The sequence below is a fragment of the Panthera tigris genome, chromosome B4 (genome assembly GCF_018350195.1).
Source record: "Panthera tigris isolate Pti1 chromosome B4, P.tigris_Pti1_mat1.1, whole genome shotgun sequence".
NCBI classification, from domain to species: domain Eukaryota; kingdom Metazoa; phylum Chordata; class Mammalia; order Carnivora; family Felidae; genus Panthera; species Panthera tigris.
In genome coordinates this window covers 125,018,961-125,043,431 of record NC_056666.1, presented here as the reverse complement: position 1 = coordinate 125,043,431, position 24,471 = coordinate 125,018,961, and the positions used below count along the sequence as shown (strand labels likewise).

Genomic DNA, 24,471 nt, shown 5'->3' with positions numbered 1-24,471 from the left:
CAGGAATATGCAGAATCCACACGTGCTCACACCTCGGCCATCTACCAGTTACTTTAGGTCACCACACGTGTTATGAGCCACACCTGCCTGGATAACCCATGTTTTATCACTTCATAGTAACTCACAAGCTGCAGCCTTTCTGACATCTGCTTCCAAAAGCAGGGCTTTGGGGGCTTTCAAGGCTTTCAGGGCTTTTCCAAGGTGAAGTGTCATATTCATTGTATTTGTGTACCTCTTAACCATTAACATGTGCAAAACTGTGCTATCGTCTTCATTACATTCCAATTTTTTAAATGTGTCACTCACAAAGGTTTTGAGTCTTATGCCCCTAGTTTATTTTTCTAATCAACCCTGTGGTTTTTATTGTGCAGTTTTGCAGGGCACCAAGCTCAGTTAGGAGCTTTAGGAATGCATATGCGGTGTTAGAGCAGAGCTGACTAGACCTATGGCCATGTGCTTCTGAACAGTGCAGTCTCCCATTGCCGGCTTTATAATATAGGAGCTGGCATTTACTGAACACCTGTTCTAATATGCCAGGCCCTTTACATATGTTATCCTGTTGAAGTCGGGCAACAACTTCCAGAAGAAAAGATTTTCACTCCCATTTTTTTCCTAGAAAGCAACTGAAGTTTAGATTAAGTAATGTGACTCCACGTAGCTCAAAAGGCCAAGGCCAAGATCATTAGTTAACACCTTGGGAAACATATTCTCAAAAGAAGCCATGCTGATGCTGACGAGTGAGCTATGGGGTGGGGGTGGGGGGGGACGCAGGGAGACATGTTGGGTTTTTTGTTTTATATCCCAACAAACTGCTCTTTTAAAAGCTGCTCCCTAAATGGTAAATAAGTAAGGGGAAATATCCAAGGGGAGGAACAGGAGCCAGCTTGTTCAGAGGAAATGGAAATCTGGTATTTCTGAGGAAACACTGAGCAACAGAGAAATTCAAAACATGAAAACACCGCCCCTTCCAGACATCAGCCGCGCAACGTAGAAACAAATGGCTTGTGATGTTTTCAAAGCCGGGACGGCGCAAGGTGGGGTGTTCGTCATCACGTCGCCTCCAAAGATGCATCTGGATACAAATCTCCAGAATTCTTTACAGGAGTCTCCAGAATATCTCCACTCGGATCTTCTAATCCCTTGGAGTTCTGGCACAATTTCCTTGGCAACAGCCATGGCTGCTTTTGGATGGCAGCTACTGAAATCTGCAGCCCCTTCCTCCGCCAAACCACACCACCAAAAGCAATTGCTATTGTTCTGGACCAGCCCTGGTCTTCCTAGTGAGATATTCACATCTAGTTACTCTCATATGCGTGTGGGCATGCACACGCTCGCACATGCACACATGCACACACAAATACACACACACACTCTTTTCAGCAGACACAGGGAACTAAGAGAAACACTCTCCCTCTCACCCATTTGCCTGCACCAGATGAGGCCTGTTCAATTTGGAGTCCTCGGAAGGGCCTATTCCTGCAGGTGAGAACCCCCAGTGGTTGGTGTGACAGTCTCTGAAGAACTCATGGTAACATTCCGGAGGGGAGCTGGCTCTGAACACCAAGGGCCAAGACAGTGCAACACCAGCCCACAAGAGCCCAAGTCGAGGAAGAACTTTCCAGATGATGTGCCTCTCCCCCATGTTGCCCAACACTGGAGAGAGATGAGAGCAGGGTTATGAGAAGAGAGAGAGTGCCGGAAGCACCAGGAAAGAAACAGAATAAATGTCACCAAATAACCCTTTCCTCCACCCCCTGCTCCTTCTCAGGTCTGACATCGTCACTTGTGCCTGTAGCCACTCTGCTACCCTGTCCTTCTCCCCGGGGCAACACAGAGTAAGTGTGGTCTGTCCTGCACATGGCAGATGTGAGCAGATAGCCACCATGGCTCCATTTTTCTGGTCAAAGTACCTCACTTGTTTTGGCTCTTGCTCAGAAGGAATTGTTCCCACATCTTTGCCATCCAGTTCACCTGCATCTGGCTGTCTTCTAGTTAATCAATATCTATTTGAACATGTGCCATCCAGGATGAACTCTGAGGGTCCAGACCATGGTCTGAGCAGTGCCAAAGATAATATGGCAGAACCATCACCTCTGCTGCTCTGGACATGTGGAGTTTTCAGAGCATTCAAAGGTCTTACATTCCAGACTGCACACATGAAAGTGAGACGTCTAAACAGGCCACAGGCCTTGGATCCACAGGTGCTCTTTGACCTTTGTCCTCTTCCCAAATGGGGCTCTCAGCAGCAGCATCTCTAACTCATGTCCCCTAAGTCAGGCTGCTCCATATGACTGGAAGGCTTCTTTTTAGGTAAAAAGAAGTAATACGAAGTAAAATGTATATACTTTAAAACTACTAACAGTGTATTTTGGTCTTGCAAAGATCAAGAGTTACTCAACCAGAATGACAGGTATATTGAATTTTTAATAAGGTGCATTGTTCATCTAACTAATTTATTTGTAGATTATGTGATTTAAAAATAATAATAAAGGCTGCCATACCTTGGGTCTTTATGGGCTAAGCATTATGCATGTATACCATCATACTTAATCCTCATAACAACCTTGAGGTAGGTGGTATTAAGAAAATTAAGGTTCAGTGACATTAGGTGACTTGTCCAAAGTCACCCAGCTAGTAAGAGGCAGATCGGCATTCAGACTTAGTCCATAACCAGTATGCTCTCTCCCAGTGTGGGCTGAGCTCCCCGCTCCTACATTCCACACGGGCTCTAGCACCCGGTGCCAATACTGTATCACTGATCACAGTCTGCCTTGCGTTCGAACTTCTGCTAACGTCCTACTTACATATTACAATTTTTGCTAAATTCATTCACAGATTTCTTTGCCAGCCTTTGTTATACATAACAGGCCCTTCTGTTTAGGTCCTAAATATCTTAAGAATGAAGTCCATGTTACTCTATTGCTTTTGACTCTCACTTCACCTGGTATGAAGTTTTTCCTATAGGATGGTCTCAATAAATGTTACATTATTGACACACATGACATCAAAGAATGCACAGCTTATAAGCAGACACATCCACATATCTATAGAATTTCCTAATTTTTTTTCCTACCACATAAGGCATGAAATAGTACAACACATCAAAGGTGATCTTCCAAATACAGAAAGCAATTTTCAACCAATGTCTGTGTTGTGCCTTCTAGATAGAAAAAGCTACAATAAAAAGCTGTGAGTGAAACAGACATGAAGACTGGCTTCTGCCCTGCAGCTGCCATCTAGAAAGCGAGGCGGGTGCTACTCCCCAAACTCATGAGTTCAAGGACCCTGGCCTTTCTGCCCACCTTGTACCCAGAGGCTGGCACTGTGACTGTCCCTGTAGATACTGCCCAATAATATGTGTCATTGGACGCCTTGCTTTTTTTTTTTGAAAAATAACATTAAGTTCCTACTGTATGCCAGGTCTTCTGCAAGGCATTTTCACATACGTGGTTGAAATTAAAGGGATCTCAGAACAACAGTATGTGGTATGTATTAATATCTCTGTTTATAGACATGAAAACTGAGGCTTGAAGCAGAGGTGCTAACCCAAGGCAGACTGTGATCACACTGCTGTACGGGCACTGGGTCCTGGGACACAGGAGGAGAGCTCCGTTCACACTTGGCTAATCTCCCTGCTCCCAACTGCCTCTTTCTTGATCCACAAAAATCATCTGATGTTTTAGTAAGAACCAAACTTGTTCTAAGTTCCCAACAGGATGTACTGACGGCTGTGAGTGTCGGATCCTGGGCTGAGAAGCATCACTACATCTGACTCATCTGGGATCACGGGCAGGAAGGAGGATGCCAATCAGGACTTGTGGATTTTCACTTTCCAAGGAGTTTACCCCGCACTCCTTAAAGGCAGATCTTCATGACTCCCCACTTTAAATTGGATTTCATAGAAGGTTTGGTTCCCTTTGCAGTGGCAAAGAACAACTACGAAGTATCTGCATCAGGGACCCAGCACGCCCCAGGCTCAGAGCAACATTGGTCTGGCAGGAGAAACTGAGCAAGATGGTAGTCCAAAGCCAGGTAATCTTTGAAGTTTACAGAGTGCACGGACATGAGAAACCGATCTGAACTTCACAGTCCACCTCATGAGACAGAAATTCACCCCACCTTACACATCAGGAAACTGGAGTCCAGACCAGGACAGTGGTTTGGCTGAGGTCACACACAGTCAGAGGGATCAAAGTCAGAATTCAAACCCAGGTCTTCAATCTCAAGGCCTATGCTTATTCGACTTGCTAATTCATACTGGACACAGACAAGTCACTCTAGCTTAGGCTATCCATCCACCCATTCATTCATTTTGCAAATAATTATCAAGTGCCTTCATGTAAAGTTGTAACAGAAGATGACAAATACATTTTAACAGGGAGCCAATATATCACAGCAAGATATTGCTGGTGGACCAAGGTCTCTGGACCTGAGAATATCTTGTTTATGTATTCTTGTTTTATTCTTTATTTTCCCTACCTTAAAAATATAAGTTCTAACAACCATGTCTATCTTTTCCATGCTTAGTCCCCCAGAGCCTGGCACAGTGTCAGGCTCACAGCTGGTGGTGATGGGTTGTGACGAAGTAAAGTAGGATGAGAGAACAGGAGGAAGGAAAGCACCCTCATCCCAGGAAGGCCTCTGAGAAGCAGCAGCATTTGAGCACAGACTGAGTACAGTGAGGGAGGCTCACAGGGAGGGGACCACAGAGGCCGAGTCCCTGAGGGGAGATCATGGGTGACCCACAATCATGGGACAAGGGACGGCAAGAAGGCCTGTGGTTGATGGAGTGACCAAGGGGGAAACAGTACCAGATGAAAGAGAGGACAGAAGCAGGCTGGGAAGAGTGTGGAGTTCACAGTTACGACAACTGGATTTCAAATCCCAGCCTTGCCGCTTCCTAGCTATGTAACATCGGAATGATTCCTGAGCTTTCCAAAAAGCCCTACCTTCCAAGTTTCCAAAGATTAACTGAAATACTACAGGTGAAGCACTTCACATGGTTGGCTTTGTGGGCCACGGAAAGGTGAGGAAAGCATGGTCTCCGTCCACCAGGAGCTCACACCGAGTGATGAGGACAGACAGTAATGCAATGTCCAGCATTTATGTCGGGCATTTCTCCCACATCAGTCCCCCTGCTTCACATGCCTCCTCTCTACTCCTCACGGCAACCCTGAAGCAGAGACTGGACAAATTCCGATCCCTGAGGAGGAAACAGAGACTCAGAGAAGCTGGGTAAAGCCAGCCAGTGAGGTGGTGGCCGAGCTGGGTCAGGTCTGTCTGCCTCTGAGGCTGGTTTGCTCTCACTGGGACACACTGCCTCGAGGAGCCAGCAGTAACCAGGGGCAGGTCTCTTACTCTAATAAGGTGCAACGGAATCACAGAGAAGGGAGCTTCCATCTTGGCCTTCACGTAGGAGGTGGCATTTCAGCTGGTCCTTAAAGGATTAGGCACCTGCCAGACCAAAGAGGGCAGGAGGGCCACGTCATGGTCAAAAGCCCAAAGTGGGTTCTGGGACAGGGGACGAGTCCACTGACTGGTGACCGGAGGAGGAGGGGCAGGGGGCAGGTGGGAGAGTCTGTGAGGAGCAGACTGCCAAGGCCTTGCCCACCAGGCCAAGAAGCCAGCAGGCAGCTGGGAGCCAGCCGTCATTTTGAAGCAGTGGGGGAGTGAACACGACGAGCTTTGTTTCTGAGGAACTAGATGGGAACAGGGAGTTCTTGACTTATGCAATACCTGAAGAAAATGCCGCCTGACTTAGAAAGTGTCACCAGGTTTTAATAGAAGGCGTTATTCATATTCTTTGTATCAACAGTCTTTCAGGGCACTGTGCTGGGGCCTATTTTAGGAACTCACAGCTTTAGAAATGCTACATCAAAAAGTTGACACGTCACACTCACTAGCAGCTGCCAAGGGAGGACCAGGCCCCAGGTCCTAGAGGTACCAGCACGCCCCCTAGTCCCCCCTCCCTTCCCCTGCCTTCCCCCCCCCCCCCCCCCGCCCCGGGGCCCTGGCCATTACCAGTGGAACCATGCCAACAAGGCCCGCTCCTGTCTCCCCAGGCACCAGGGTGTGATTTCCTCTTCATCATTCTCTGTCTCTCAGCCCCGTTTTCCCTCTGTCCTGGGCTCCCCACAGTGGTGACACACAGGAACACGTGGAAAGTCTGGGCCCAGGAAGTGGGCAGCTGTGTGGCCTCTCCAGGGGGTGGGGGGTGGGCCTCAGGTCAGTGGGTTGCCATGGCAACACCACAGGCCCTGCCCCAGGGGCCACTGGGTTCCAGGAAGGGGCCCCTGCCCTGCCTCCAGGGGGCCATCCCACCCTGCCCCTTCATTCCTTCCTTCCCTCGTTCACCAAATACTGCTTTAGCACCAACCATTTGCCAGGCTCTGAGGTTCTAGTGACAGACATCGCAGACAAGGTCCCTGCTCTCAGGGAGCTTGTATTCTGTGGTGGAGATGGGACAAAAACAAATAAGGTGCCTCCAGGGCACCATGAGTGTCAGGAGGAAAATGAAGCTACTGAATGGGAGATGGGGGTGCTGTCTTAGGTAGCGGGACGCTGAGGGCCTGCTGGAGGAGGTGATGTTGGAGCAAGGGCAGAGGTCTGAGAAGGAAGGGGCTTGAAAACCAGTATGTGGGAGAGCGTGAGGATGAGTGAGAGCAGCAGGAAATGGGAGGCAGAGGTAGGAAGGGCCAAAAGTGTGTAGGCACTTGCCGGACATAGTAAGAACTGCACACTTACCCCAAATGTGCTAAGAAGCAAGTGGCCTGAACCGCACTGGCTCGGAAAGCGCAGCCTACTAGGGGATGCACATTCATTCATCCCACTCACTACCGCTTTCTCGACTATTTGTGGAGTACCATGCGCCAGGCACTGTGCTACACAACAGGGGCATAGCAGCAAACCAGACAGCGTCTGTCACAGGGAAGGTTAGAGTTTAGTGTGAGAGTCAGCTGTTAAATAATAGACATGTAATTCCCAAGAGAGCCAAGGGACTGGGGGGGGGGGGGGGGAGAGGGAGAGGGAGAGGGAGAGGGAGAGGGAGAGGGAGAGGGAGAGGGAGAGGGAGAGGGAGAGGGAGAGGGAGAGGGAGAGGGAGAGGGAGAGGGAGAGGGAGGGAGAGAGAGAGAGAAGGGAGAGTCTGGTCTAATCCTTGAGTCAGGGAAGCTTCTCAGAGGAAGTAGGATTAAACTGACAGCTAAAGATTAAGAAGGCATCATGTTACTCCCCCAGGTAAACAGAGAGGGAGGAGTATTCCTGGCAGAAGGAACATCACGGTGCAAAGGCCCTAAAGCTGGCTGAAGAATTATGTGTTCAAAAAATTGACAAGCAGGGGCGCCTGGGTGGCTCAGTCAATTAAGCATCAACTCTTGATTTCAGCTCAGGTCATGTCACAGTCCCTGAGTTTGAGCCCTGCGTCAGCCTCTGTGCTGCTGGCTGGTACGGAGCCTGCCTTGGGATTCTGTCTCCCTTTCTCTCTGTCCCTCCCCCTCTTGCTCTCTCTCTCTCCCTCTCTCTCAAATAAAAATAAACTTTAGAGGGGCGCCTGGGTGGCTCGGTCAGTTAAGCGTCCGACTTCGGCTCAGGCCATGATCTCACACTCCGTGAGTTCAAGCCCCGCGTTGGGCTTTGTGCTGACGGCTCAGAGCCTGGAGCCTGTTTCGGATTCTGTGTCTCCCTCTCCCTCTGATCCTCCCCCGTTCATGCTCTGTCTCTCCCTGTCTCAAAAATAAATAAACGTTAAAAAAAATAAAAATAAACTTTAGAAAAATGAAACATTAAAAAAAGAGAGAAAAGAAACTGACAAGCAACCTGAGCCTGAATGCCCACGCTCATTCAGGGATTAAGCCAACGTGTATTTGTCGAGACTATCCTGTTTGACTAGCACTCCGCAAGGTGCTACTGCGCGTGTGCACGTAAAAGCCCCACCCCCTCTGTACTTAGACTGAGTTAAGGAGTCTGGATTTTATTCAACAGGTGGCTGGGAAACTCTTTACTGAAAGTTTCTGTGTGGAGTGTGACATAAGCAAAACCGTTCCATGGGCAGCTCCATCTGGCATTGCTAAACACAAGCTCAGAGGGGAGAGAAAGGGAAGTGGGAAACCACATCACATATCATCCAAACTTCTGAGACTGAAAAGCCGCATTATTAATAATTCTGCCAGGACCACAAGCATACACCAGGACTGTCCCAGGCAAACCCGGACTTTACAGCACCCCTGGGTGGAGGCCACTGCAAGAGTGTAATTTAGTCTGAGAGGCTTAGGACAGAGGCGGTGAGATGACAAAAGATAGGAACTCTGCCTTCTTTCTACTTAACTGTACTCACAACTCTAGCCAATCCATGTACCCAGTGTCCCCAGGTCCCCACATCTCTTCCTCATCTGCTGGGGCCTCAGTCACAGCAAGAAAGAGGAGTTGAGTCGGAGGTGACGGTCATGACACTTCCTACTGTCTTCATCCACATCATCGTCAGAGCCCAGTCTTTGAGCATCAGCACTACACTCCAGCAATAGTTATTTACATGGATTATCTCATTTAATTACAGCAATACAGATGGGGAAGGTATGCTTTACACAGATGTGTGGCCAGGACAAAGATGAGTGTGAATGGCTTTGTGCACAGTTAACCCCCCACCCCAGGCCTAAGGATGTACCTTCTGGGTTGTCTTTGTCCCTGTAGCTGATTGGTGCCCACTGCATACAGAGGCCAGGATGTTCAGATGCTATGGACACAGAAACATCAGCCTACTTATTGTCTGCTCAACGTCGTATGGCCTGGGCCTGTCTCTTTGCAAAGATCGGGACAGGATTCGCTTTCTCTTTCAATTGAACACTTGACCCTCAGCGACGAGATTCCAACCCATAACCCCACTGACTCCTCACGGTACTTGCTAAAAACCACCCTCACCAGTTTGCCTTTTTACTTTTCTTCTTTTCCTTAAAAATCTGAGCAGTATTTTCATCCCTTTCCCAATTCTAATATATATTCCTTTAAAAAATAATCCTCCCCAAACTCCCACCGTATGTATGCCTCAGTTTCCACATCACTCCCATACGAAATCCTGCTTCAGAAGATTCAGCCTCAGGTGGTGATGGTGATGTACGAAGAAGTCTCAGAGGCTAACGTGCTACCGTGACACAAGGCGATCTTACTTCTCCTACATTCACCACCACTCTTCCTTAACACCCTACAGCCTCAGTGCTCTCTCATCTGCCCAAACTACTCACTCTTTTTGTTTCTAGCTGCCTCTCCAGACTCCTGAGGTGCGCCTGCTGCCTGTGCCAGCTCCTGCTTCGTACCCTGGGGAATCTCTCCCGCAGGTCTGGAAACCAGCAAGTGTCCGTGCCTGAACCAACGAGCTCATCGCCACAGTGAGGAAGCCCCTTCCTGTGGGCCGGGGGAACCCAGTACAGAGCAAAGGATGAGAAGGCCTGACTGCTAAGCCTCGCTGTCTCACTAGTTTATGAACCTGACCAAGTACTTTCACCTTTTGAGCCCCAGTTTCTCTGTTAGGGTTACAATAACCGCCACTGTCTAAGTTCCCATTTTGTACCACTGTGCTAAACTGTTCACTTACCTCTTCATATACAGGAATCATTATCTCATTTTGTAGATGGGGGAAGTAAGGCCCAGAGAGAAAGGCCTGGATGAGAAAAGATAAGCACTCTGCTTACCGTTTGGCTAACTAGATTCACTCTCCCAGCCGGGCCATGTGGCCACTGTCCCCGTGTGTCTTCCTCATCAGCTGGGGTCTCAACCACGGTGTAATGCAGGTGAGTCCACCTGTCGTCTCCTGGAATGTGGCCGCCAGTGTGAGCACCACCACCTTCATGAACATCGTAGCAGCTGAGCCGGGATCTGAACCTGACTCTAACCTAACCATGAACTTATTCTTTCCTAAGTCAGAAATCATTTACTGGGCAACTATCAGACACTATTCTGGGCTCTGAAGATACAACAGTAAACAAAAAACATGAAGTCGCGATTCACACGCAAACAACAAAAATAGAACTTAAAAGCGCCCCCAGGTGAAAGAATATACTTAAAGTATGACAATTCGACTAAAAACAAGTCAGCGGTTACACCTAACCATTAACTTATATTATAATACTCATAGTTATATATGCCTTGAAGTCTCACTGTGAGTACTGAGCTGCGTCTAACATAATACCAAATACACAACAGGTACTAGGTAACGTTACTGCCTTTTCTCACTTTAGGAAAACCAAAAACATAAAACTCTGAAGCGGTCAAAGAGATTCATGAAAGGATCATTATTTGCAATATATGAAAATTAATGAGGACACCCCGAAGGTATACCAGTGCCGTTAGCTCAACAGATCATCAACTCACAAACAGTCCCGGAGCCTAGAAAAAGTGAAAGCTAAGGTGTTCAGTGCCACCTCCTGTCGAAGATAGGTTCCACGTAAAAGCAGATCTCTGCTCTAAAAACATCCTTGGGAACGCCAGAATTCATGCGTGTAACTGCATAAGCAGGCTGTAAAAATTTCACCTCCCCTCAATGTTTATGGGGGACCATACCGACTACTACCTAATGTCGGCAGGCCTCCACTTTGTTTCTATTTCTATCATTACAATTTTATTAAAACGTGTAAAAGCCTGTTAAAAAAAGGTTATTGGGGCCAAGGCTGCTCCCTGTGCACAGCATCTGATGGTATTTGATCCCTGACATCACTGCCTTTTCTAGTTTCTTTGTGTATTTTGCCTCTTCTGCATTTCTTTTCACACACTCTGTTGGGGATGTAGGTTTCCCCCAAAACCTCAGGAGCCAGGCACTCCTGACCGCAGGACCCAAAGAGACTTCAAACTAGCCCGAACTTTTGAGATGAATCACCAAAACATCCTTCTCTTAGGCAAAATGCTTTTTTCTTTCCTGTGTTCATCTATTGTAGAAGTTGTATTTTTAAGTGTTGAAAGGAAAGACATACTCATCCACAATCCCACCCCTCTCACATGTGAACTATCTGTCCTTTATCTGTGTTGCTGCCTGGTCTCATGTCCACATGTGCATATGTATGAACTATATCCCCAGTGAATGAACACACCCTTCCTCATTTTTCCCTTAACATTCTATCATGCAGAGTTGTCTCATTTTGCTACAGCCCTCATACCTATCATTGATAGATGCCCAGTGTTCCCCTGAGCTAATATTCCTATTTTTATAGCGTCTTGATGAACAATTTGGTACATATTTTTTCTCTCTTTCAAATCATTTCTGGCGAGTCACTAGGAGAAGGAAAAGCAAGCATGTGGGCTTAGTAACTAGCTACATGAGAATGGCCTGAATTCCAGCCTTAGCACTTACTAGTTGAATGGCTTTAGGCAAAGTCTCTAAACCTCCATGTCCCCTTGTGTAAAATGTGGAGAATGATAATCTGCCCACCCCATCTTAATGGTGCGAGATGTGGAAAGCATTTAGCATAGCGCCCAGCACAGGGTGAGTTCCGGAACCATTGTGATTCCCAAGTACCTGTCTGTGTCAGAGGCACTTCGTGTGTCTTAATGACAGTGTAGGTGTTAAGCACACAGACAGTGGAGCTCAACTGCCAGGTTCAAGCCTGATTTCCTTGCTGTGTGACCTTGGGTGAGTGACTCAACCTCTTTGAGCCTCAGGATTGTTTTTTTTTTTTAACCTGCAAAGTGGGGGTGCGAATAACAGCACCTCACGCAGTTTGCATGAGGTTTAAGTGAACAAGGCACAGAGAGTGTTTGCATGATAAGCACTATGCAAATCTTAGCTATTATAATTTTTACATCATGCCCACCCCCAAAGCCTGACACTCTAGTCTCTTCTGTTATCATTCCTTCGGTTTGACTCTTAGATGTTTTGGTACAGTGAAAAGCCTTGGAAGCCAGACGGACACTAATTCTGCTGCTCCCCTTACAAGTGACCAAGCTCTGCAACCCCAGACAAATTACTTAACCTCATGATCCTCAATTTCCTTCATATATATATATATATATATATATATATATATACACATATATATACGTGTATATATATATATATATACGTATATATATATGTGTATATATATACGTATATATATATATATATATATATATGTGTATATATATATAAACAAACAAACAAACAAACAAAAAACTACCCCCCTGAAGCTACTATGAGGATTAGGACAAATAATATAAGCTCCTTAAGAGCTGACTGTACCTTATTCACCCCACTGTTCCCTGCAATTAGAACCTGGCACAGAACTGCAGATCTATGAGGAGAGGGCGGAAGGGAAGGAATTAATAACACCAGCACCATGCCTGGCACCTAGTAGGGGCTCAGAAGAGGGTCACCTCATCTGTAGTTAATCAAGGACTTGTTTGCATGGAGCCATGAGCCAAGTTTCCTAGAAAGCAAGCAAAAAGAGGCAGCGTTCTTCACACTATAATATCTTAAGTACACATTTATTGAGCACTGACTTGTGCAAGACATCCTAGTGAATGCTTTGCACTGTGCTAAGAGCAGATAATGACAAGATGGGAAAATCGTGAGAAACGAAGAAGTGTCAAACACGTAAAATGAGGATGGAAAATACGTGCACTTTAGACACGTGCGGTAGGTGAGTGCACAATGAAGCAAAGTTAAGACAGCTCTATGCAGGGGGGCATGGGGGGGGAACCACCAGCCCCTTCATTACAGCCCTATGTTTTTAACTAGTTTGGAGACAGGCTGGTTTAAAGACATAACTGACCTCAGTGAGGAAACTCTCTCACGATAGGAGCCAATGCATGTGACTGAGCCCCCGGAGGGGCAGTTTCGCTAAGAATGAACTGGGAAAGATCCCACCTAGCTCACAGGTTTACGGGATCATGTACTGAAAAAAACTGAACACAGTGCAGTGTGCATAAAATTTTGTTTTCTCCCCCCGTATGGGCCTTGTATCGGGGGAGAAGGCGGATCTTGGAAGCTACTAGAGCATCTTAAGAAGCGTGTGGCGCTCAAAGCACCTCTTGTTTATTGAGCTTTTATGCCATGCCAAGGCCCTGTGCCTAACCTTTTACATGCGTTACTTCGTTCAATCCTCACAATGCCGGGGTGCCTGGGTGGCTCAGTCAGCTGAGCGTCCAACTTTGGCTCAGGTCATGATCTCACAGTCTGTGAGTTCGAGCCCTGCATCGGGCTCTGTGCTGACAGCTCAGAGCCTGGAGCCTGTTTCAGATTCTGTGTCTCCCTCTCTCTCTGCCCCTCCCCCGCTCATGCTCCATCTCTCTCTCTCTCTCTCTCTGTCAAAAATAAACAAACATTAAAAAAAAATTTAATCCTCACAATGCCATGGCCCCACTTTGCTGGCAAACAAACTGAGACTCGGAGAGGTCACCTCCCTTGTTGAGTCTGTACATCCAGCTTATGGCAAAGCAAATTCTCACCAAGCCTTTGGGATTCCAGAGCCATTAATGATTGTATCAGTGATTGTAAATTGTAACATGCTATGCGAATGCAAGGTGCTGTTATTTTAACAACACGGTTTTTATGCTGAACCTATTATGAGAAAGTCATGTCTGTAAGTAAATAGACACTAAGCACCGATGATGTGCCTAAGATGTCAAATGTGTCAAAGTAACTGGCAGGCAGGGGATACCTACCCAGTGGTGGTGCCAGGATGAATTTAGAAGCTTGGAAAATGATTTGAGATGAAAGGCACACGTTGCACCAGGTGCTCCCACAGGAAGGAGCACCCGTGGGCGTCCTCAGTCAGCAGCCTGCTGCCAAAGTCACATTGAGGTCCCCAGAGCATCCAGACACCCACTGCCACCCCGTGACAGTGTGCTCCAAAGAACTGCAGTGTGAACTGCTGTCCCCCCCCCCACCCCACCCCCTGGCCAGGATCAGGGATGACTGGACCTCCTGAACTTCTTTATGTAGAAGAGGAGTTGAGTTAGCATGGACATCTCTAAGGTTTTCCTTCTAACTCCAGGTGTTGGGAGGCGAGGAGGCAGCCTGGCTTCAAAATCAGAATAATCTGTGTTCAAAACCTGGCTTGACACTAGCTGTTTGGCCTGGACATGTTAACTAGGCTGAGTCTCAGTTTCCTCACCCGTAAAATGGGGATAACAATATCAAAGGGTCGATATAAGAATTAAATGAAGTAACAAGCATGAGCATTTAGCACTGTGCCTGGAAAACATTACAAATTTTTGTTAATCTGCTACCCAGTTTCAAAAAGGGGGTCCCTTGGGGCGCCTGGATGGCTTAGTGGGTTAAGTGTCTGACTACAGCTCAGGTCATGATCTCACGGCTCGTGAGTTCAAGCCCCATGTCGGGCTCTGCTCTGTGCTGACAGCTCAGAGCCCGGAGTCTGCTTCTGATTCTGTGTCTCCCTCTCTCTCTGCCCCTCTCCCACTCGTTCTCACTCTCTCTCAAAAATAAATAAACATTAAAAAAAATTGCTACAAAAGGGAGTCCCTTTAGTAAAAAAAAAAAACAAAACATAACTAACAATTTTGAAAATAACTCATTAAGTGAGCCTGACATCAATCACCAAAATGATTTCAATGTAGTTTCTTCCTTCCCGCCCATCTTCCCTCCATCTCTTCCTGCCTTCCTCTCTCCCGCTCCCACCCCTGTGTTTCCTTCATTCTTCCCTTCTCAAAAGTGATCTATGTATCAATATATAGTCACCAGGTACTATCTACAACCATACAGCTTTGCTGGAGCTTTTTATTTGTTTGCGTTTTAGTCTCTCAATACCACGAAAACCTCTGAACAAAACACAGACCCATAGGGAATCCCGTTTTTTTAGGCTCCTCATCTCTGGGATCCCTCTGCATCCCTCCAGAACCTCCCCCACCCCCACCCCCGCATGCACTTTCCCAGCTCTGCTCTGGATGAGGCTCCCTGGTGCCCGGTGCCTTCCTGCCAAGTAGGTCTCCCCGCTCCCAACACACCTCTTCAGCTGTGAACCCTGAGGTAGTTCAGGCAGAGAATGCCCCAAAGCCCAGGCACCCAGAAGAAACTCCAAAGAAGCAGAGAAATAATTCATTCTTCTAATCACAGCAAAGTTTTCAAACTTTAAAACAGGGCCTTGATTAGAAGAAAAGCTGCGTTTTTGTTTTGTTTTTTTCTAAAAGCCTGGCATTTCTGAAAAGGTCCCCTACCCCAAGCACAGCAACCTAAAGACCCTGCCCACTGAGTTGAAAATAAAAGTTCATAGAGACCAAAGGCCCTCGCATAACAACCGCTCAACACTTTAGAAATCTTTCCAATGCTTGGGAGTTTCAACGTTTTAACTGAGGGTCTCCAGCCCTCTGGAATCTTCCTTCCATGTAAACTCCCAGGCTAACGTTATTTTATTTTCTATGACGTCAAAGTTTTTATAGAGAATCTACATCACTTTTGTAAAAGGAGTCGTCAAGTAGAAGAAATTAAGCTCCTAGAAACAGAGATAATATAGCCTTTTTAGTAGCTATATAAGGATGACACAGAACTAGTTAGTTTTCTTTTGGGTGGAACAAAAAACTATTGTAGAGGCATCCTAATCCCCCTCCCACTCCAGATTTATTATCAGAGGTGGAACTGAACCCCACAAAGAAAATTTGGCAAAATGTAATCAATACGACCTCATAAATAAGTTTGAGTGTATGCCCATGGGCCCAATTCTGGAACTCTATAAAATCATAATCATTTCAGTAAGAACCTGGGCCTACCCATGAGCATTTAGAATCAGTACTCAATTTAGAAATACATTATGCCCCATGTGAACATCCTACATATAGACTGATCATTCTGAAGAAGATGATGTGGGACTCAAAAAACCACTCATGCTCATGTTTTTTAAATGATAATTTCATTAACTGTAACATTCAAAGAAACACCTCTGTCTTCTAAAGTCTAGTATTAGCTTGAAATGAGCTCACAGCAATCACAAGATTCAAAACAAACATGTTGCCATAATTTCCTTCACGAAATGCAGCTATGCCCCAAAATTTAGCTGCTGCTAGTGTAATTAGCAATCACTAATCACTCTTCAGATTATTCAAATGGCAGTTCAAAATCTAGTTCAAGAGTAAGTTCGCTTGTGTTGACTGAGTGCATTTTCTCCAACAAGATAGATTCAGGGGATCAATGCTTATGAAGTGGTAATTCTCCATTCCGATTAAATAAAAATCTGCCATACTCATCAATCTCATTTAGGCTGCGTCTAAACAACACTGACCTTTAGCACAATTGGATAGTCAGAAAACACACAGGACACAAAGTGCTAACTAACCTTCACTGGGCTACAGCCTTTTCAAAGGCTTTCTTATTATCCCTTTAAATTAAAACAAGACAATCACGACAATCCAAATTCATCATGTCCAAGCTCACCTGTTTACTAATAATTATTGATTGCTCAGAAGCAGATTACGCATAATTTTATGTTTTATGGGGGATTAACCAACCACAAAAGTGGAAACTACATACATATTTTGAAGTAATTCTGCTCTGAGGATGAGATCTAACACAACAAAACCCAGATAATCTACTGGTACAGGTCAATCCAGTCTAGTCGCCTATATTTGGACCATATTTAGCTGAAAACATGATGGCTCAATTTCATTTCATTCTTTTCTGCTTTTTATAATACCCCTCTCTTTCTCTCAAAGAAAGTGGCTTAAAATTTCAAAAATTTTAATTTAAAAATCACAACGTAGGTAAAGATCACATTATAAAGACAGGAAGAGAACAAATGAACATTTTTTTTCCTCCTTGCATTAAAAAATAGGCAAGGAAGGCAAAAGAACTAAAGTCTTTCTGTGCATCTCGCTCAACCGAGTTTCAGAGAGTGGTTCATCTGAAACAGAGTTTTCCAATTCCTGAAAATCAAGTGCAAAATGGTTGTCTTTAAAACAGCAATGCCTAGAAGCAGAAGGTGGCGGGGGGGGGGGGGGGGGGCAGGAACGGAGAACATAGGCCTTCATATTCCAGAACCAAAGGGTGTCAGGACCTGTGGAGGGGCCTCAGTCAAGGGTGTAGAACATAGGTCTTCTCTGAGTGCTCCTTCCAGGATTCAAGTTCCAGCTACCAGGTTTTGCCTCTACAAAGACACATTTTCTACTCCCTTTAACAAACTGGATGACACAAGGATGAAAGCATCATAAGGGCACATGAGATGCCTTCTTCATGGGAAATGTCAGGGAATGAGAATGAACTTAATTCTTCGGTCTAAACTTCAGAAAAAAAGAAAAAAGATTTACCTTGACATTAGCACTGGCACTGAGGCTGTCTACACAGTACAGACAACATCTAGGCATGCCGAAACGGTTTACATTTGTTTCAGGATTCTTCTCCCCCTTTCCCAACTAGACACACAGAACTAGGCATAGGAAGACTAGGTAATTATTTTTAATAATAAAATGTGCTGTTACTGAGCATGCATTCTTCATGTGCATGATCTCATTCTATTCTCGTAACCCTGGAAAGTACTGCGTAGACGCTTTCACAAAGAAAAAAACTGAGAGCGTGGGGAAGTTGGGTCATTTGCCCTGGGTCACACAGCTAGCAAGCAGCTGAGCTGGGACTTAAACTTTGGTCTATACTGACAGCAAACCTCATGTTCTTTTCATTAAGTCAGACCACATTCACCTCCAGTCACATGTTAACACATGTCTGTGGATGACTTCTACCTGCAATATACTGTTTGTTCAGTCACCTAAAGGCTATGTATACTCACCCATGACCTAATGGCTTCTATCTTATTAGTTTAACCTTGCAGAGGTATGTCTGTGTGCAATGAAGCAAGCTTTGATATTCTTAGGGACAAAGCAAATGTCCCAAATGAATCCCAAAGAAAACTAAAATACATTTCACACCTGTAGTAAAGATGTGAATGCTTTATCTCCTGATTTTTGCCAACAGTTAAAAATTTTGTCTCCACAGTTTAATGGACTATCCTGCCACTCTCATTTGTGGAGAAAATAGCAAGTCCTTTGCTTTCACTAAAATCATATATGCTTGTGACGCCTGGGTCACTCAGTCAGTTAGGCATCCATCCCTTGCCCTGATTTCTGCCCAGGTCATGAGCTCATGGTTCATGGGATTGAGCCCCTCACTGGGCTCTGCGCTGACAGCAGGGAGCCTGACTGGGATTCTCTCTCCCTCTCTCTCTTTCTTTCCCCCTCCTCTCAAAAGATATAAACTTTAAAAATAAAATAAAATGATACAGGCTTTATTGGACATCCTTTCCAACACAACTTTCTCCTTCACTAAAGATGAAGGAGAAAGAGAAGAAGGATAAAGAGAAGAAAAAGTGGAATAAGGAGTAGGAGGAGAAGGGGGAGGAAGAGGAGGGGGGAGGAGGGGGAAGAGGGGAAGGAGAAAGAGGAGGAGTAGGAGGAGAATTCATCAGTATAGCCTTGCAACTAAGAGTGTGGACACTCGTAGATGAGGCCGCCTGCTCCCTTCATGGGTATCCTTCCACTGCACATAATGGGGTAGATCATAACAGTACCCACCCATAACATGTTTTAAAATACAACTAATAATGCATTTAAAGCACTTAGCTCATACCTGGCATGTGAAAGGCACTTAATAAACTTTTAAAAACATAAATAAAAAGCTAGATTTAGCACTGGGATTCTGCACCAGGGAAGTCAGGTGCTCACAGTGAAGATCGATAATGCTCTCCATGCTGCCCAGCTTCTAAAGCTCAGAAACTCACTGAACACTCTAGCTTCTAGCTTTAATTTTTGTCTTTAGCCTATTGGTTTCCCCACTTAAAATGTGAATAATAACCATTCCTTCTTTATAGGGTTGTTGTGAGCATTACGTAGACAATGCACTTAAATAAAAATGCTTAGTGGCAAAGTGGAGACATGTATTGACTATATGTTACCTATGGCCATCTTCACATTTCATACAAGAGCCCTCTCAGATGCTTAGATCAGTTCCCTAAGAAAACTGGGGCTCAGCAATAGTAAGCTTCCAGATCAAGGGCATCCAGCTTTATGGGGCATCCAGAAGGCAGCAACCTTCCTATCACCATGCTCTACCTTCTTCCCCCCAATAATGCTTTCTTCTTCATTGTGCTTATCACTCACTGAAATTAACTATTTTTTGTGTGTTTACTTGTTTGTCTATAATTTATACTCCATAGGAGCACTGCTGGTGCTTTTGTTAAACCCAGCATCCAGCAGAGTGTCTGGCACAAAGGAGGCATGTAGTTTTCTTGAATGAAGGAAACAAGCTAAAATGTGTCCAAAATCATCATTCAACCACTATGATACACTGCCTCCCATCACTGCCATCAGTGAAAACCCTCTCCAAATGCAGAATCACACGACTCCTTCAGAGAGGTTTCCTCTGGGGTCCAAGACTGAAACTTTCCATGACTCTCCACTTCCGTCCATACGTTTCCCTTCTCACCAAGTGAGATTCAAATCCATCTCAAGGCCAGAGGCGAAACCAAGCCCTGCCAGGCTAGTATTCAATCAGGGTCCACAAGAAGTGGGCTGCATGGGGCGAGGGAACAGGCTTTCCCAGTCTGGTGTCATACAAGCTGTAGCCCCACACAAGTTCCAGACCCTCTTTCACACTACAAAGGGACAACAGAGAATTACGCTAAGACTTAAATGGCTAGTGTGTGAAAAAGTGCTGGGCTGACTCATGGTAGGTATTGACAAGGGAGCCCATCCTTTCCTTCAGGCTCCAAGAGGAATCTATTTCTGTGTCCCTTAGCACCCTGACCACTCTCAACCTGCCCATGCCTTCCCTTGTCAAACACATTGCAAAGTCCTTGAAGGCAGAGACTGTGTGTCCTTATCCATTCTGCCACCCAGCAGGTGCTCAGTGAATGAGACTGAATAAAAATCCCCCGATAAATTCACACAAACTATTTTCTTTTACTTTTACCTGACACTTCCAAATCACCTGTCTCTGAGTTCATTCTCTCTCCCCTAACCTTCATAAAATTGCAAAGATATCTCAAATAGAATAGAAGGGGCAAAAACATCAGACATTTCCTGCAACCCTTCCATTCTGCGGAGCTCTGGAGGGGCAGCCTGAAGAGTGTCCCAAATGACCTGCAGAACACCTAGGGTGGGCTCTCAGGGGCCTGTGCAAGTGGAGACCTGTCTGGCACATCCATAGATGTCACCATTCTATGCCTTCTCGGTCTTTTTCACGCAGACACCAAGGCTAACAAACACACCAACCTGACTTAGAATCACCACCTTACACTGCTAGAAATGGAAAAGAAACCCTGTGTCTGATGCGGGTCACATTTACACCTCTCTCATGGAGTGCTTGTGAGGACCAGTGCCCGTAAAACTACTTTACAAAGTACCTGGCTTTGTACTCCGATTCCACAGACGCAGTACAGGCATGTAATTGTATGGAAAAAGTTTAGGTAGATCATAGCAATCTTTACATCCAATTCATTCAACTATAGATGAGGCAACGGAGTATCAGAGAAGGGCTCCTCTGCTCAAATTACCACCAGGAGGGATGGCTAGGCGTGAGAAGACCCTCACTTCTTTCTAAAAGCTTGAGCAAGGGAGGATAGAGTCTGGTTTTCCTTTGATGGCAACATTTCTCTACGCTGGCCAGCGTGCATACCTCTCCCAGGTATGTGAAGGTCTGTGATGCTGGTCTCATCATCTAGAGGCATTTCAGTGCTTCCTAAACGGACGCTGGGTACAGTCCCCCCAATTCAGTGTCTTAAGGAATGCACCTTAGGTGTAATTAAGATAGGAAATTATAGGCCTTTAAAAAGTGGTTATCCAAGGTTCTTCTTGACTCTCAAAATCCTAATAGATGATTCATCAAAATATTTTAGGTTATTATTAGTGTGGGGAGAGATGCACTAATTGTACAGTGGGTCACAGTTCAGATAGTGGTAACCAGCTCACATATGCTTCCTGGATTCTATCGTAAAGAGGTTTACGAGTAATTATCAGAAAATCCCAGACTGTAAGCTGCCTAAGCCTTCATTTTACAGACAATGAAAATTAATCTAAGAGAAGCTATAAGATTCACCTAAAGTAACATTAAAAGCGGCTCAGTCAGAATTGTAACTCAGAGCTTTTTCCCACTGTACAAAGGAGGGGAAAAATGGATAGGAACTCCCTGCTCCTCTGTCCTCAGATTTCTGAGCAGGCAACTCCTTCTCTTCTCTTTCCGGCCTAATCCTATCCCCTCAACCTTTTAAGATTCGATTTGAGAAGGAAGGATGAGAAATGCATCCCGGGTGACCCACGTGTCGTGAGGAAGAAAAGCCAGGACCTTTCACGTTGGTGAGAGTGTGGCTCATGGGGGGAGGTGGGCGCTCTGCCCAGCTGGCGCCTAACCCTCGGGATGGGGAGTCAGGCTGCAGGACAACCAGGTGAGGAGGAGTGGGAAGAAGGGCACACAGGTGAGCCAAGACAAGGTGTAGCTGCTGGAGAGAAATTAGAGACCTCAGTGCCTCTGGGGAGCAGGTCAGTCTAGCGCTCACAGAGCGGCAGGGAGGCCCGAGCAAACTCTCTCCAACTCGCACCAGGTCCTTTGTTGTCGGTCTGTGCCTCTGGCTCCCGCTCATGCCCTCCGGTCCCCCGCCCCCCCATGAAGTCACCCCAACTGCACTCATAATATTTTGCTTTGCGCCGGGTCTGTTTTCCACCACCAACTTCCAGCGGTCACCATGGCGACGCGCCGGGGAGGGGGGGCGGGCGCGGCTAAGGAAATCCTCCGGCCTAGCCGCCCGGCGGCCCCTACCAACTTTTCCAGGTCTCTGGGTCCTGCAGGCCGGGTGGGAAAGCGCGCTGTCACGGCCGCCGGGCGGAGTCGCTTGCGGAGCTCCCCGGACCCGGCCTGAGCGCCTCGTCCGCGCGGGCGAGGGCTGCAGCCACCGGCCTGGAGACCCCAAGACCACGCAGCTCTCACTTGATCCTACTTCCAAACTCACGGACGCCGGCGCTCTGGCAGGTGGCGAGAGTGGGGACGCGCATGCCCCTCGCCGGCCACACACACACACACACACACACACGAACATACACACGCCCGGGGAGGGAGAGACCGTCTGATTTGGGTCCAAGAGCAAAGGGCGGACCCCCGACCCTTTGCTCCCTCGAGCCCGCAGACGTGGTCCCCGGGCGGGAGAAGGTAGCTCCTAACCGAGCGCCGCAGCTGGGAGCGGAAGGAGGAGGCCCGGGTTCTGTTCCGACCAGGGCGCTCTCTGCCCCAGGGGCCCCAAGCCAGAGCAACTGAGCGTCCCCACCTGGGGGCCAAGGAGCCAGGTCGGGGCCTTGTGCTGAGCCGGGGCCCGTAGACGAGCGTGCCTTCCCGCCGTTGTGGCCCGTGGTGCTCAAATCCGACTCCAGGGGTACTTCGGCCGCCCCAACTCTGGATACTGGATTTCGGGGCAGAAAGTGGCAGAGACGGAAGTTTCTAATTCGGGCTGGGCGGTGCCCTCTCTAAGGCGCCATCCCGTTTAACAAGAAACAACCCTTCTGTTGCGTAGCCGACCGACCCCGCCCCGGGCCACCTGGCACAAGTTCTCGGTGGCCTAAAATTCTACCTACTTTTCTCCCTCGTTCTCGAATTCCCGGGTACCTTGAGGAACCGAGCAACGCTCGCCTGGGCAGGGCAGCCGGGTCCGGACCCACCGGGCCGGGCACGCGTGGCGGCCGCGCTTGTCTCACGAGGAGAGGGTGGGCCCCGCGCTGGGTGCTCGCTGGTGCGCGGCGTGCGGCGGCGGCGGCGGCCGGGAGGGGCGTGCGCCCGCCCCAACCGCAAGCCGCGCACGGGCCGGACGGCGCGTCGACGGCCTCACGCGCGCGCCTGCGGCCTTCGCCGTCCGCCCGAGCCCGGCTGCGCCGCCAGTCTCCCGGGAGAGGGGCTCCGCTTTGTCGCGCTCCGCCGCGAGCGCGCGGAAGGCCCAGGAGGCGCGCGCCGGCGCGCCGGCCTCCCCCGACGGGGCCATTGTCTTAGCCCCGCACTTGAGGAGTATTTGGGGAAAACTGGAGGAATATATTACCGACTCGGTGCGCGGAACAAAGGGGCGCGTTTCCGCAGGTCACGCTGAAGTGGCCCCGAGGCAGACCACTAGAGCCCCGGCCCCTGCAAAACTGTTCTCCCGGGCCGAAGGCACTTTGCGGGGATTTTCCTTTTAAGAGTAGGGGACGGAGGCCTGGCTCCCCGGCCTCACTGATCTGGACGCTCCCGACTTCGCCCCAGCACTTGCTGCGAATCGGTTGCTGGAGCCCTTTCAGAATGAAATATTAAGTAATAACACCCGTGGTTCCAGTCGCACGCAATCTGCTGGAAAGGGAGCAGAATCGAACTGCTCCCGGGAGCGCTAGGCTCCGCCAGCGGGGAGAAAGGACCTTTACATAACAAGGGAAACGCTGAAGAAAAGCTAATTGGATTAAGTTCTCTGGAAGGGAGGTGAGGGGAGGCTCCTGGACCGGACCGCGCGACGCTGCATTTCCCTCGTCGTCGGTTTTGCAACTCCGAGTGAAATGTCACCTGGTGCGCCGCGTGTCATTTCCTTCACGCTGCCAGCTCCCAGAACTTTTTATTTTGATTTCAGGATGGCGATCTGGGGAGGTCTCCGATTTTCGAAAACAGGGAGGGGAGCGGATGTGGAAAAGATTGCTGTTTCAGAACCAGTTTGGGGTGTCTGCAGTTGGAGTAAAAGTGACCAGGTGCCTCCGCGACCACCAGCTACATCGAAGACAGAAAACAGAACGTTTCCACAACCCCACAGCTCTACCCCAGAACGCACAAGAAGTTCCAGTCGTGTGGACAGGGCAGTTAAAGCCCCCCAACTGGGTCTTGGCGGGTGTGGGGTGCCGGGAGACCCCAAGTCCCTACGTGAGCCCCTTGTGAATATTTGACCACAAACAATGCAGACATAGGTTTAATTTTGTTCAAAGATGTTCGCCTCTAAATTTGGGGTGGCCGGGAGGTGAGTAGTGGCGCAAACCCTTGACATAAAAATATAGAGGGAGGGGCTCTTTTCCTTCTGTGGTGCCTTCTTTACCGACAGCAGAGAGTACGCAGGCAGGGCCCGCCACTACCCGCAGCCGGCTCGTGCGGCAGGAGACGCCTCTCCTTGCCTAGGTTATCTTCTGTAGGAGGGAAGACCGCGGGGCTCAGCCTTTCCCCACTCCCAGGGGGCCCACACCCACTCAGCGAGAGAGGGACTTGGCTCTTGGGATCAAAGATAAGCCCTGGAAAAACCGAAGATCCCCCTGACCCGAGGGGGTGGGTATCCTGGCCAGCAGGGCCTCTGGCAGAAGCCTGGAGGGGCTGGAAATCGCTGCGTGGACCGAAGGAAGACCATCTGGGTCGAGGCCCGGATGACCCCTACCCCCACCCAACATGCATTTCCAGCCTGCTTCGGAGGGAGGTGGGGAAACATTCTGGTGGTGTTTATTTGCTCCAGGGAAGGGACGCGTGTGTGTTAAGGGATGCAGAGGCTGGAAGGCACTTGTTGCTCCGCGCTGCAAAGCCCAGCCACAGATGCTCCTAGG

At 47.9% G+C, this 24,471-nt stretch overlaps 1 protein-coding gene and 1 long non-coding RNA gene across 5 annotated transcripts in view; one reads left to right on the top strand and one right to left on the bottom strand.

The window, feature by feature from the left end:
- Positions 1 to 6,106, bottom strand: part of RFX4 (regulatory factor X4) — a 143,459-nt gene extending 137,353 nt beyond the window's left edge. For all 4 annotated transcript variants that reach the window (XM_042993088.1, XM_042993089.1, XM_042993090.1 and 1 more), the window contains exon 1: positions 6,022 to 6,106. In XM_042993088.1, coding sequence (XP_042849022.1) covers positions 6,022 to 6,091 — 70 coding nt within the window. In that variant the 5' untranslated portion in view covers positions 6,092 to 6,106. The remainder of the gene's footprint in view (positions 1 to 6,021) is intronic.
- Positions 6,107 to 22,654: 16,548 nt separating this feature from the next.
- LOC122240450 lies at positions 22,655 to 23,859 on the top strand. The gene is made up of 2 exons (XR_006220203.1): positions 22,655 to 23,380; positions 23,526 to 23,859. It is a non-coding gene; the product is annotated as an uncharacterized LOC122240450 (long non-coding RNA).
- Positions 23,860 to 24,471: the final 612 nt, after the last annotated feature.